At 43.8% G+C, this 14,893-nt stretch overlaps 1 protein-coding gene across 2 annotated transcripts in view; it reads right to left on the bottom strand.

Moving 5' to 3' along the window:
• Positions 1–2,014: 2,014 nt before the first annotated feature.
• Positions 2,015–14,893, bottom strand: part of syn2.S (synapsin II S homeolog) — an 85,204-nt gene continuing 72,325 nt past the window's right edge. The window contains 3 exon segments of one of the 2 annotated variants that reach the window (NM_001095902.1): positions 2,015–3,212; positions 3,348–4,216; positions 5,252–5,587. In NM_001095902.1, coding sequence (NP_001089371.1) covers positions 5,459–5,587 — 129 coding nt within the window. In that variant the 3' untranslated portion in view covers positions 2,015–3,212; positions 3,348–4,216; positions 5,252–5,458. 2 annotated transcript variants of the gene reach the window in all.

Genomic DNA, 14,893 nt, shown 5'->3' with positions numbered 1-14,893 from the left:
AATTATCCAATTAGATTTCATGTAATTATCCAAACAGATTTGGGTGGATGCCCCCTTTTTTACTAATATCTATTTCTCATTGGTCACAATTATATATTAGGGCCATTTATGAAACACGTGCAAAATGTGGACACAAAGTTTCCCTGTCTTCTTCTGCTCATTCTATTGCCATTGCGGCAACTCACTAATGTAGCCACAGCAGTGGGGCAAGGGTTAATCCCAAGGTTCTCTTGCACCTGCTTTAGGGTTAATCCTGGGAAGGGCCCTTATTTACTAACATGTGGGCAAATGATATTCCTCCAGGAGACACAGTGGGGTCATTTATCAACACTGGGCAAATTTGCTTATGGGCAGTAACCCATGGCAACCAATCAAATTGCTGCATTCATTTTCTACTTACAGCTGACTTCAAAAAGCTAATGGCTGATTGGTTGTTATAGCTAACGGCCCATGGACAAATGTGCCCAGTGTTAGTAAATGAGCCATTTTATTCCAGAATCGCCCAGCGATATTCCCCACAGTCTATTGGCTCCCAGACCAGAGGCCCCATTCCCAGAGGATCATGGAGGGAGGAATATGGGTCCTATGTGGGAGCAGAATTGCAGGGAATGCCGTGGGTTCGGACACGTGGCACCACCTCAGCGGCAGGTGAATATTTTCCCTGTGGGAAAATTGAAAAACCCTTTAATAAATAGCAAGGAGGTGAATTTGTTTTAGAAAAAACATGATAAAACTTAAAAAAAACATTTATCCCAAACTTTTCATAAATATGATATCTGCACCAGTGAAGCAGTTAAACAGCTGGAGGGCCACAGCCTAGAGCCCCCTCTTCCCTACCCAATCAGAGAGAGCCCATGGGAGTGGTACTTACCTACATGTAGGTCCCTTCAGTTGCCCCTCTCTTGTGAGCAGTGCAAGTTGCTGGACCACAATGGAGTTCAGTAAAGCAGGAGGGCCGCCCTGATGTCTACTTGGCCTTGAGTTTCCCATGAAAGTGACTCAGGCTCCTGCTTTGTACACAATTAAATGGGGAAACCTCATCTTCATGCGACTGATACATTATATACTATGGCTCCACTTTAGCCCACAGACACTCTAGGGGAAAAGCCAGACAAGCTCCGCCCTACTCCCCCCAATATCTGACAGGCAGGGGCAAAGCACAGGTATCTCTGCTGTAACCATGGAGACCTTAGCTTGGGTGCCATCTTGTTGCCAAACGCCAGCTGGGATTGCTCTTCGCATTTTCATATATTTTGTGACTTTCGGTTTCTGAGTCTGTTTTAGGGGGGTTTGTGGTACCCCTAGTGTTTGTGTTGCAGAACCAGCCTTCTTTTTGCTCCATGCATAGAAATTCCCAGGGCATTGGAAAGGGATTAATGTGCCAATTTGGGGGGTCAAAGATACAATATGAACACCCCCTTATACTGCACTTTCTGTTACTCTACACATTTGCCCCATTGGTATTAGGGAGCTCGAGGGATCCCCCTTCATTTTCCATCTTAACAAATAAGAAAATCCTATTTGTGTAGATAAACTCAGGTCTCTATAGGCTGGTCAAACGCAGAAATGTATCTTTGGGCAGAGAACCCAGAGACAGAAGTGCCCACAGGGTGGTGCAATGTGACTTTTTGGGGTACAGTGCACAAAGATAAGGTACATCTGTACTGTGTGAGTTACAGTTCTGTATAGTCTAATAGAATTAGCATGTTCCCAGAGCAATCTACATTCATATACTCATTATTTATGCATTTATTCAACATTATCATGTGCAACCCTACTATGTACCCCATATTGTAAATACCAAGGGTTAGAAAAGCTATTTGTGCAGAGCCTGTCTGTGACATCACTGGGGTTGGGTGTGGCAAGGAACCAATGAAAGCAGCCTGGAGTGGTGATGTCAGAGTATCGCTTACATCATAGCTGTCCAATGGGAAGCCTAAGTGCTGGATATGACTTTTGTGTTGGGGGGTTGGGGGAAGAACCCCGAGACATGAGCAAGAGACAATACACGGAGGCAGATGTAAATTTCTTTATTGCACGTTAAGCTTTACAAGTGATGTCACATAAACCCCTCAGATCAGGCACCCCCATGTTCTTGCTCTCACAGCAGCGCTGGTACAAACAGAAATACAAGGACCGTCTCACACAAAACCAGAACATGCTAAAGAGCTAAAAACGGAGCAGTACCAGAAAATGGCTTCCTACAAGAACTCCCCTTGATTTATATGAACCACCCCACCTTTATAATATGATAACTGCACCCCAACATTTGCAGTGGTACCTCCATGAGCCCCTGACATGGCACAAGGAGGCCTCCAATGACAACAACAAAATTCTCACTTGCCTCGGGCCCCTTAGGGCCACACAAATTCAAAAAGGGCCCATTGTACCAGAGTGGCAGAAACAGCACCTACAATGATCTACTGCCCATGGCATCATTATTGGGGGCTCTGACTCCTTTCATGGGCGTGGAAATGGGGCGAGTATCTATAACCCTCCAATATCCCAGTTAACCCCATGATGTGTCTGCTGAGATCAGTCACAGGCCCATTGAGTGTCACATGGAGATGCAATGGCTTATGGGAACATGATATCAATGACTGACAAATAGAGTGATGGTGAGAGATGAGCAAGTTCTCCAAACTACAGCTCCCAGAATTCCCTGTCTACACCCTATACAAACACTGGTGCCCCCTTAGCTCATAACAAGGTTACAGATATATAGAAACATTGGGGTGTCACCCTGCTATAGTTCCAGGGGTACCCAGGGTACAAATAAGCACTCACCCCCAAATCTCCCCCTAACTGACCTTCAGACTGGGCCCCCTTAGCTCATAACAAGGTTATAGATATATAAAAACATTGGGGTGTCACCCTGCTATAGTTCCAGGGGTACCCAGGGTACAAATAAGCACTCACCCCAAATCTCCCCCCTAACTGACCTTCAGACTGGGCCCCCTTAGCTCATAACAAGGTTACAGATATATAGAAACATTGGGGTAACAGTCACCCTGCTATAGTTCCAGGGGTACCCAGGGTACAAATAAGCACTCACCCCAAATCTCCCCCTAACTGACCTTCAGACTGGGCCCCCTTAGCTCATAACAAGGTTACAGATATATAGAAACATTGGGGTAACAGTCACCCTGCTATAGTTCCAGGGGTACCCAGGGCACAAATAAACACTCACCCCAAATCTCCCCCTAACTGACCTTCAGACTGGGCCCCCTTAGCTCATAACAAGGTTACAGATATATAGAAACATTGGGGTAACAGTAACCCTGCTATAGTTCCAGGGGTACCCAGGGTACAAATAAACACTCACCCCAAATCTCCCCCTAACTGACCTTCAGACTGGGCCCCCTTAGCTCATAACAAGGTTACAGATATATAGAGACATTGGGGTGTCACCCTGCTATAGTTCCAGGGGTACCCAGGGTACAAATAAGCACTCACCCCAAATCTCCCCCTAACTGACCTTCAGACTGGGCCCCCTTAGCTCATAACAAGGTTACAGATATATAGAAACATTGGGGTAACAGTCTACCTGCTATAATTCCAGGGGTACCCAGGGCACAAATAATCAGTCACCCCAAATCTTTTTATAATAAATAATGACGACCAAGTGCAAATGTTGAAGCTGACTCTGCAGTGCACTAAAAGTTAATGTTAACTTGCCCTTACAAGAAAGTGCCAATCATTCAGATACGGAAGCCAAGCCCATAAAATAAACAGGACTGGAGTATTGTCCCTTCTTATCTCACAGGTCCCAGTGGTTTAATGAGCAGGTACAGAGGGCTCTGGGGCCACACTGGGCAAACACGGGCCCAGCCTTTGTTGTTACTCCCAATTACCTGTAATAAAGGCAAGTTTTGTGTCAGCTCTTCTGTGCGACGCTGAGGGGCTGCAGTTTATGGGGAGAATAAATAAATGGTCAGAGCACAAACACCTTTAGCTGAATCAATGGAAACGACAAACGGGGGGCGGCTACTTGGCCAGTATTTTACAGGCCTGGCCGGTAAAAATGATGCTTGATCCCAATGTTACTAATAGGGAAAACAGTTAAATACATAGGAAGGCCGTATTTTTTTCTAGAAAAGATGGCGACCCTAGGGGTGGCATGAGATTGGGGGACGTTGGGGTTGAAATGAACCTATGGATCTTTTATGGGTTTGGGGTCACGGCAAGCCCCTCCAATGTCACAAGCTAATGGGGGCTGGAGACTGTGCACCAATCAAATCACAGCAGGTCACATGACTGACTCCCCCCCAGTGGGATTATAAGTGATCGTTGCACCTCTGCTAATGGGATCAGATCCTTTAATTGGGGGAATGAGATAAATGCACCAAAATTCCTGCCCTCAAACCTCTTCTAGCCCCCACTTCTCTGCTGGACCCTCCTTTGCTTAAAGTGGGGTCAAATCTTTCTATAGAAACTACGATCCCCCCCAGGACTGATGAGAATGAAAATGTGCGTTGGAGGGGGAATATGAGAAAGTTTATCCCAAATCACAAGCACAACCCCAGCTCCATATAACTGGTGTCCCAGTGTCTCCCCTCCGTGACTGGAGTCAACACCCCCAAATCACTGAGCAGCCCCTATACTGTATTAATTCAATGGCCTGTGGGTGGCGTATTGTACAGAGGGCGAGTCTCGTGCAGGACAATATGGCTCTAGAGACACAAATATTTACATTGTACACGTCACACACACACAAGGCTCCACCATATTTGCAGCGCGGGGGTCGGAGCCGAGGGTCCCCCCAACACAACACAATCCAGTGTCAATGGCTGAGGGGGTGCAAGGTCCCCAATAGCTGAGCTGCGAGGGTCACACAAGGACCAATTGCAACTTTGATAAAAGCAATAGACACAAGTGGTGCCCAGAATAAACCCAAGAGATTGAGCAACAGGCACAGGATTTGGGGGTCACTACAGGGTCTATTCATGCGGCCACAACACCCACTGCTAGAAAAGTAATAAAAAGAAATAATTCCAAAAAATTCAATAAGAATCAAATCAACCTCACGGGGGGTTTCAATTCTGCCCCCGACACAAGTCATGCAGAACCAAAGGACAACGATTCTCACACACGTTCAATGTGAAGCCAAAGGGGCCGGGGGAGGGGATTCCTCAACAAAAACCCACAATACTTACAAAATAACATCCGGGGCAGGGCTGGCTCTGACTGGGGGGTATCGGGGTCACTGGGGGGTATCAGGTTCACTGGGGGGTATTGGGGTCACTGGGGGGTATCGGGGTCACTGGGGGGTATTGGGGTCACTGGGGGGTATTAGAGTCACTGGGGGGTATTGGGGTCACTGGGGTGCAAGACAAGCAGAGACAGGACATGGGACAACTGGACAAACTGAATAGAAAAACCCAGTTCAGATCAGCACTGGATCACGGGATCAGGAGAAACAGCGAGACTTTGGCTACAATCACTCGGCCACAACTAGTCACACAGCCTGAGCCGGTTTGGGTCCTACGGCGACACCGTTACAGTCAAGAATATACTGTAGGCAACCTTGGGGCGGGGGGCGCTGGGCCGTCATTTTGTTTGGTTCCAACTCACTCGGGGTCCCCGTCTGAAATGAGATAAAAGAGAGACAATGAAATGGTGACACGTGCACTGCTGGTTCCACATAATGCTCCCACTTATTATTATCCCATTAGTATTGTGCCCATTACTGCGGAAGGTGCTGGCCATAAGGGTACAGAGTATCTCCCAACAACTTATTCACATATATCTATTCATTAACAGGGTGGGTCACCTTTAAGTTAACTTTTAATATGTTAAAGAAAGACCAGATTGGTCTTCATTTTTTCTTTTTATAGTTTTGAATTATTTGCCTTCTTTGCTGACTCTTTCCAGCTTTCAAATGGGGGGTCACTGACCCCATCTAAAATCAAATACTCTATAAGGCTACAAATGTATTGATATTGTTACTTTTTATTCCTCATCTTTCTATTCAGGCCTCTCCTATTCATATTCCAGTCTCTTATTCACATCAGTGCATGGTTGCTAGGGGTAATTAGGACCCTAGCAACCAGGTGTCTGAAACTGCAAACTGGAGAGCTGCTGAATAAAAAGCTAAATAAGTCAAAAAAATTTAAAAAATGAAAACCAATTGCAAATTGTCTCTCTACATCATACTAACAGTTAATTTAAAGGTAAACAACCCCTTTTTCTGAGCTGATGGGCAAACTCATTACAGGGGACGTCCCTTTTCACTAACGATATTGTTCTCCAGCAGCACAAACCCTTTTCCTATTTCTTATTCTTTACATTTTATGACTGTGAGGGGCCCATTCACTAAGTTCGAGTGAAGGAATAGAAGAAAAAAAACTTCAAATTTCGAAGTGTTTTTTTGGCTACTTCGACCATCGAATGGGCTACTTCGACCTTCGACTACGACTTCGAATCGAACGATTCAAACCAAAAATCGTTCGACTATTCGACCATTCGATAGTCGAAGTACTGTCTCTTTAAGAAAAAACTTCGACCCTCTAATTCGCCATCTAAAAGCTACCGAAGTCAATGTTAGTCTACGGGGAAGGTCCACATAGGGTTGCCTAACTTTTTTTGGTCAAAGGATATTCCTTCAATCGTTGGATTAAAATCCTTCGAATCTAACTATTTGCGCAAAATCCTTTGACTTCGATATGCGAAGTCGAAGGATTTTAATTCGGCAGTTGAATATCGAGGGTTAATTAACCCTCGATATTCGACCCTTGGTACATCTGCCCCTGAGTGATTTGTTTCCCTGCAGCAATTCAAGCCCTACTCATACATTAACTGATTAGCTTCAACAAGCTGTATAGTGTGAGTGTGGTACTATTATTGACTTTATTAACTGATACACTGATACATTAACCGGTAAATTAACCGATACACTAACTGATAATTTAACCAATACATTAACTGATAATTTAACCAATAGAATAACCAATACATTAACTGATACATTAACTGATACACAGTCGTGCACCCAAAGCTTCAACAAGCGGTATAGTGTGAGTGTGGCACTATTATTGACTTAACTGATACACTGATACATTAACCGGTACATTACCAATACATTAACCGATATATTAACCAATACATTAACCGATACACTGACTGATAATTTAACCAATACATTAACTGATACATTAACTGATACATTAACTGATACATTAATTGATCCATTAACCAATACATTAACCAATATATTAACCGATATATTAACCAATACATTAACCAATACATTAACTGATAGATTAAATGATACATTAACCAACATATTAACCGATACATTAACCGATACACTAACTGATAATTTAACCAATACATTAACTGATATATTAATTGATCCATTAACTGATACATTAAATGATACATTAACTGATAGATTAAATGATACATTAAACAATACATTAACCGATACATTAACCAACATATTAACCGATACATTAACTGATACACTAACTGATAATTTAACCAATACCTTAACTGATACATTAATTGATCTATTAACCAATACATCTGCTGCTAAATTCATATCCCAGAGATACAATTGATACACTGAGATTTCTCGGATGCTGAGGACAAAATGTATTTTATTTTGTATTTTTTTGTATTTTAATGATTTGTTGATTGTAGAGGTCACTGACCCTGCACCAACCAACACACGTGATTCTCTGTCAGGCTCTGGTTTTATTGTTATTCTTTATGGTTTATTCCTGTATCCAGGCCCCTTCCATTCATTCCCGGCCGCCATGTTACTGGGCTCAGAGCCTCCAGACGCCACTCAATTCCCAACTGGAGAGCGGCAACAAAGTGAAATCATTGATAAAACCACAAAAATTATAGAGACCAACTTCAAATGTTCTACAACACTCTAAAAATAAAAAGGGGTGCTTCACCTTTAGGTTAACTTTTAGTATATTATAGAATGGCTAATTCTATGCAACTTTTCAATTGGCCATTGTTTTCTCTTTTTTATAGTTTTTGAATTATTTGCCTTCTTCTGACTCTTTCACATACACTATCAATACTAATCCCATAGGACTTAATACACCCCTTTAGTGTCAGCTGAGGGGCACAGACATGGGGGTGAAACTAAAGAGGGGCAAAGTGAGTGTGGTCTGTGTTGAGTTGGCAGGAATAAGTGAGGAAGGTGAGAGGTTGCTAGGGTCTGCTCCACCATAGAAACCAGGCAAGGTTTGAATGAGAGACTGGAAGAGGAATATAAGAGACCTGAACAAAATGATAATAATTAAAAGTAACAATAACAATTAAAGTGTAGCCTTATGGAACAAAGGTTTTTGGCTGCTGGGGTCAGTGACCCCCTCCCCCATTTGAAAGCTGGAAAGAAGGAGAAGATGAAGCAAACTATTACAAAAATAATACTTGGATTTTGTTGAGAAGCTGAGGAAACGGAGAGAAGAGCACAGAAAATACCAGTAAGACCAGTAGCTAATTCTGGAGTAAATCGGTGGTTACTGGTTAACCAGACCAATACACTTCAGCCTCTCTCTGCCTCTTTTACAACATCCACGTATTTTAAATTGTCCATCCTAATGCCAAGCTCTTTATGGCTCCATTATTCAGGGGCAGCAATGACTAACTGGCGCTTAACAGGCAAAACAAAGGCTGCGCATTACGGAGTGAACTTTACGAGGCTCCTTCGGGTCTCACTGGAGAAACTGCGGCCAATGAGAAACCAGTTTACAAGGGGGAAATTAAAAAATGTCCAATAATTTTATGGAGCCTCATAAACTTTACAGCCAAATGATGGGCAAACAGAGTCAGCGTTAGAGGAACGTTTACAAAATCTAATAAAATCAGTGAAAATAAACCAATAAGGAAGAAATAAAATTGGGAATAACAATGTAGTGAAGTTGCTACTGGTGGGACTGGCAGAGGAGGGTTCTGGGTAGGGGGTGCCACTGGGGGGATTAATGAGGTTCAGCTGAACCTGACTGGGGCCATTCTGGCACATCACAGATTGGCTAATGGATTTTTGAGAGGCTGATTCCCGGTGGTCTGGGGAAAGGGGTACAATACAAGACATGAAGATTTGGGGGTCAATGGGAGGGACTAATGTAGACAGAATTAGGTGGTGACCATTAAAGAGCATGAGAATAGCAGATCCTATAAACTGCACTCGGACAAATAATGAGGAGGACAGAGAAGAAGTTTGTCATGGGTAGAGGCCATGGGACAATAATTGGGGGTGCACTGATATAAAGTGATACGAGAGTTACTTTGCCCTAATGTTCACTTATTGCTTTAAAGAACTCATCTGACCCTACCACCCACAGAATCACCATCATCAGCTTTTTCTACCATGGCCACATTTTCCTACCAAATCAGTCTTGATTTTGGTGACTGATGTTTCCCTGCTGTCTCCTCCTTGTCCTACTGTCTCCATCTTGTCCTACTGTCTCCATCTTGTCCTACTGTCTTTATCTTGTCCTACTGTCTCCATCTTGTCCTACTGTCTCCATCTTGTCCTACTGTCTTCATCTTGTCCTACTGTCTCCATCATGTCCTACTGTCTCCATCTTGTCTTACTGTCTTCATATTGTCCTACTGTCTCCATCTTGTCCTACTGTCTCCATCTTGTCCTACTGTCTTCATATTGTCCTACTGTCTTCATCTTGTCCTACTGTCTTCATCTTGTCCTACTGTCTCCATCTTGTCCTACTGTCTCCATCTTGTCCTACTGTCTCCATCTTGTCCTACTGTCTCCATCTTGTCCTACTGTCTCCATCTTGTCCTACTGTCTCCATCTTGTCCTACTGTCTCCATCTTGTCCTACTGTCTCCATCTTGTCCTACTGTCTCCATCTTGTCCTACTGTCTCCATCTTGTCCTACTGTCTCCATCTTGTCCTACTGTCTTCATATTGTCCTACTGTCTTCATCTTGTCCTACTGTCTCCATCTTGTCCTACTGTCTTCATCTTGTCCTACTGTCTCCATCTTGTCCTACTGTCTCCATATTGTCCTACTGTCTCCATCTTGTCCTACTGTCTCCATCTTGTCCTACTGTCTCCATCTTGTCCTACTGTCTCCATCTTGTCCTACTGTCTCCATCTTGTCCTACTGTCTCCATATTGTCCTACTGTCTTCATCTTGTCCTACTGTCTCCATCTTGTCCTACTGTTTCCTTCTTGTCCTACTGTCTCCATCTTGTCCTACTGTCTTCATCTTGTCCTACTGTCACCATGTTGCCCTACTGTCTCCATCTTGCCCTTCTGTCTCCATCTTGCCCTACTGTCTCCATCTTGTCCTTTTGACTCCATCTTGTACTACTGTCTTCATCTTGTCCTTCTGTCTCCATCTTGTCCTACTGTCTCCATCTTGCCCTACTGTCTCCATCTTGTCCTTTTGACTCCATCTTGTCCTACTGTCTTCATCTTGTCCTACTGTCTCCATCTTGCCCTACTGTCTCCATCTTGTCCTTCTGTCTCCATCTTGTCCTACTGTCTTCATCTTGTCCTTCTGTCTCCATCTTGTCCTACTGTCTCCATTTTGCCCTACTGTCTCCATCTTGTCCTATTGACTCCATCTTGTCCTACTGTCTCCATCTTGTCCTACTGTCTTCATCATGTCCTACTGTCACCATGTTGCCCTACTGTCTCCATCTTGTCCTACTGTCTCCATATTGTCCTACTGTCTCCATCTTGTCCTACTGTCTCCATATTGTCCTACTGTCTTCATCTTGTCCTACTGTCTCCATCTTGTCCTACTGTTTCCTTCTGGTCCTACTGTCTCCATCTTGTCCTACTGTCTTCATCTTGTCCTACTGTCACCATGTTGCCCTACTGTCTCCATCTTGCCCTACTGTCTCCATCTTGCCCTTCTGTCTCCATCTTGCCCTACTGTCTCCATCTTGTCCTTTTGACTCCATCTTGTCCTACTGTCTTCATTTTGTCCTACTGTCTCCATCTTGCCCTACTGTCTCCATCTTGTCCTTCTGTCTCCATCTTGTCCTACTGTCTTCATCTTGTCCTTCTGTCTCCATCTTGTCCTACTGTCTCCATTTTGCCCTACTGTCTCCATCTTGTCCTATTGACTCCATCTTGTCCTACTGTCTCCATCTTGTCCTACTGTCTTCATCATGTCCTACTGTCACCATGTTGCCCTACTTTCTCCATCTTGCCCTTCTGTCTCCATCTTGTCCTTTTGACTCCATCTTGTCCTACTGTCTCCATCTTGCCCTACTGTCTCCATCTTGTCCTTCTGTCTCCATCTTGTCCTACTGTCTTCATTTTGCCCTACTGTCTCCATGCCTTACTATCCCTATCTTACCCAAATTCCAATAGTATTGTTCAGTGGGACCCCACTATGGGCCACAGATCCAGAATGCACCTTCAGATACATCTCTACACCCATTAGTAATTGTACATTTGAAACTTCCCTTTTGGAGACTGAGGGGAATATCAGCGAAAGGAACATTCCTTGTGTATATATATATACTGTATATAGATAAAGGCATATATGTAAGTTATGGGTGTGTCTAGTTTATCAACTCTGATTGGTTTCACATATTGATGTAGATATAAAGTCATTGTATAAAATACTTGGAAAGTAACCCCCCCCCTTGTGTCCTTTGTGATTTGTGCACATTGGCTCGGGATCAGCTGATCTGCCAGTTACTCATTCATCCTGTGTATTAGGTAATATTACTTACTCCTTCTACTTACCCCTCTGATACTGACAGATCTGCAGCTCTCTGTGTACTGGAACCAACGTTATTGTAACCATTGAGTAGCAACTTGTTATAGATACACAACAATATCCCCACCCTAAATGCCCCCCCCCCCCCGAAACTGTCAGGAGAAGCCCTACAGCAAACTTAGGGACTGTTCCTGCTGAATTGTGCTTAGTACAGGGGAATACCTATGTACCATAGTTTTATGGGATCTCTCTGTACAGACTATGAGCAAACTTAGGGACTGTTCCTGCTGAATTGTGCTTAGTACAGGGAATACCTATGTGCCATAGTTTTATGGGATCTCTCTGTACAGACTATGAACAAACTTAGGGACTGTTCCTGCTGAATTGTGCTTAGTACAGGGAATACCTATGCTGCCATAGTTTTATGGGATCTCTCTGTACAGACTATGAGCAAATGTTGGGGTGCTGGTGCTGATGAGTGTAGGCGCCAGAGTCAGGGTTATGATGTACTTTGGGTTGAATGGGCAACAGACAGTGCAGGAGACACAAGGTAAGGAGAGAATGAGTGAAATGAATCATTGAGTTAAATACAGAGCCTCTCTTTATATTTCAGGGGGGATAGGGGGTACCCGCTCCCTGGTACAAGTAGAAGATGTTGTATATAGAATTTAATTAAAAGTAGGGAGGGGTGTGTGTATGGGGCTGGGTTTTCATTTGGAGGGGTTGAACTTGATGGACTTCTTTTTTCAACCCAATTTAACTATGTAACTATGTATAGGAGCCAATAGAACTGATCGATGCCATTGCTCAGGGTGGGGGTCTGTAGGTCAGTTGGGGGGCAGGTGAGTCACTGTATCTCGGGGTTCAGTCAATAGAAGTTTATGTGCAGCACATGAGCGCCCCCTGCAGGACTGAGTGTGAATGAACAAGAGACACTTTATTGGCCATTTATTGCACTTTGTTCTGTATCTGAAGTCTCTGTGTTATTAAGTGTGGCTGATGGGGGGGACAAGGGAGACACATGGGGCCCCCCTACCCTTCCCTTAATGTCTGTGTCACTGAGAGGGGCAAGTGAAGGAGCAGCAGTGCATGATGGGACGTGTCATTAGCACTTGCTATTGGGCCCCTGCACCAGACACTGGGTATTAATGGGGCATTTACCCGGGTACAAGGGCAGGTTTAGTGAGCAGAGGGGGTAGGGGGGTCACTAAATGCCCCCGTATGTCCTGTTAGGCTTAAGGGCACCTACTGGGGGTAAATCATTAGAGTCTGAACTCTGTGAACAAAGAACAAAGAACTCAAGAACAAAACTCTTCTTCAACAACCTGCCCTCCAGTCAGTGTCATACTGCCCCCCAGCCCCAGAAATACCGGCAGCCATGTTTCCTGAGATCTTGGGTCGCTGAGTTGGCCGGTGTGAACCCCGGTGTGAACCCCAATGTCGCTCGCTGAGCTGCACTTAGACAACAGGGCCCTAGTCCAAGAGATTCTGCCCCTGACACAGTCACATCCGACTCACTGATACACTGACACCACCTACTGGTCACATGGGAGAGTTACACGTCCCTACACTTCTGTATCACACACTGCCCCATAGTGACCCCACAGTCTGTCTGTCTGTCTGTCTGTCTGTCTGTCTGTCTGTCTGTGTCTGTCTGTGTGTGTCTGTAATGTGTGTCAGTGTGTGTGTGTCTGTGTGTGTGTATGAATTCTCTATAGGTGGCTCCCATACATTCATGAATTCAGCAGCTTTTAGATTTGGTTGCTCTTAATAATAGGCATTTTGTGTTTTTGAAAGAATAATTTGAATCCAGGCATTTTAGGGCAAAACTGTTTGAATTGCAGCATAAAATTCAAATATGAACATTGATAAACAATGGTCACACAAAAACACAAATAATAAAAAATGAAAACCAATTCCAAATTGTCTCACAATATCCCTCTTTACATCATACTAACTGTTAATGGGGAAGTAAAGTGTAAAATAGAATAAGGCTAGAAATGCTGTATTTTGTATACTAAACATAAACATGAACTTACTGCACCACAAGTCTAATCAAACAAATGATTTATGCTTTCAAAGTTGGCCACAGGGGGTCACCATCTTGTAACTTTGTTATACATCTTTGCAAGACCAAGACTGTGCACATGCTCAGTGGGGTCTGGGCTGCTTAGGGATCGTCATAAATGATCAAAACAGCACAAGTCAAATAATATCTGCCAGAAGCCGATACACAAGACTGATTAATAATCAGAATATACAGACTGCACTGGGTCCTGTGTTGTCATGTAATCTAATGTGGATTTTATAGTTTTTGTATTGTTTTATATAAACTTTCTCCAACTCTGCAGAACCAGTGGCTGCAGCAAAATAATCCTCCAAATAGAATCCCAGTTTATCTGTTTAAATCTGGCTCCATGATCTTTGTCCCTGCAGCTGGAGTTGGAAACAGTAAAGGGGATGTAAAGGCAAAAATAAAATTCAATACAAATCTCTACACAGTCGCCGACTGCTCTACAGGGAAACAAACAAAGCTGCTTGAGTTCTGCATGGCTGAGAAGTAAGGCGGGGGCTCCCCCTGCTGTTCATAAGTATGATTGTTTCCCTGCAGAGCAGTTAGGGACCGTCTGACAATTCCTATCCACAGCAGTAAATGAAGGGACAATTTCACTGCATACAGTCAGGTTTCTTATATAAACAGTACACATTTAAAGTATATTGGAGATAGGTTTCTTTTTCATTGAAGAAAGTAAAAATGGGATTTTATTTTTTTTGCCTTTACATACCCTTTAATTTAAAGGTGAACAACCCGTTTAATAGTGACTTGTGGGTAAGTGCAGTAATAGGAGTGAAGCCGACTGCCCCGTCCCACCCACAGAGATCAGCCAAGTAGTGGGGGGCAGAGGTACTGGGACACTCAGAGGGATCAGGGGTTAAAGAACTGAGCTCTAACTCTGAACAGAATTGGGAATTTAGGGGGGGGGGTGATGCTGAGAGGGTAAAATGGAACAAGTGACACACAGGGGTCCCTTCCCCTGGATCAGTAACAGAAACTGATCCATTTCTCTCCTGATTTCCTACGAGTAGTTGTTGCTACTGGGAAATGTCTCACACACATATATTTATCCTGCTTTTCAGCTCTCTTGCTTTCCACTGATTGGTTACCAGGCAGTAACCAATCAGAGACCGGAGGGGGGCCACATGGGACATAACTGTTGCTTTT

The sequence above is a fragment of the Xenopus laevis genome, chromosome 4S (genome assembly GCF_017654675.1).
Source record: "Xenopus laevis strain J_2021 chromosome 4S, Xenopus_laevis_v10.1, whole genome shotgun sequence".
In the NCBI taxonomy this organism is placed as follows: Eukaryota; Metazoa; Chordata; class Amphibia; order Anura; family Pipidae; genus Xenopus; species Xenopus laevis.
The sequence above is the reverse complement of the archived record's forward strand: the minus strand, read 5'-3'. Positions and strand labels throughout refer to the sequence as shown.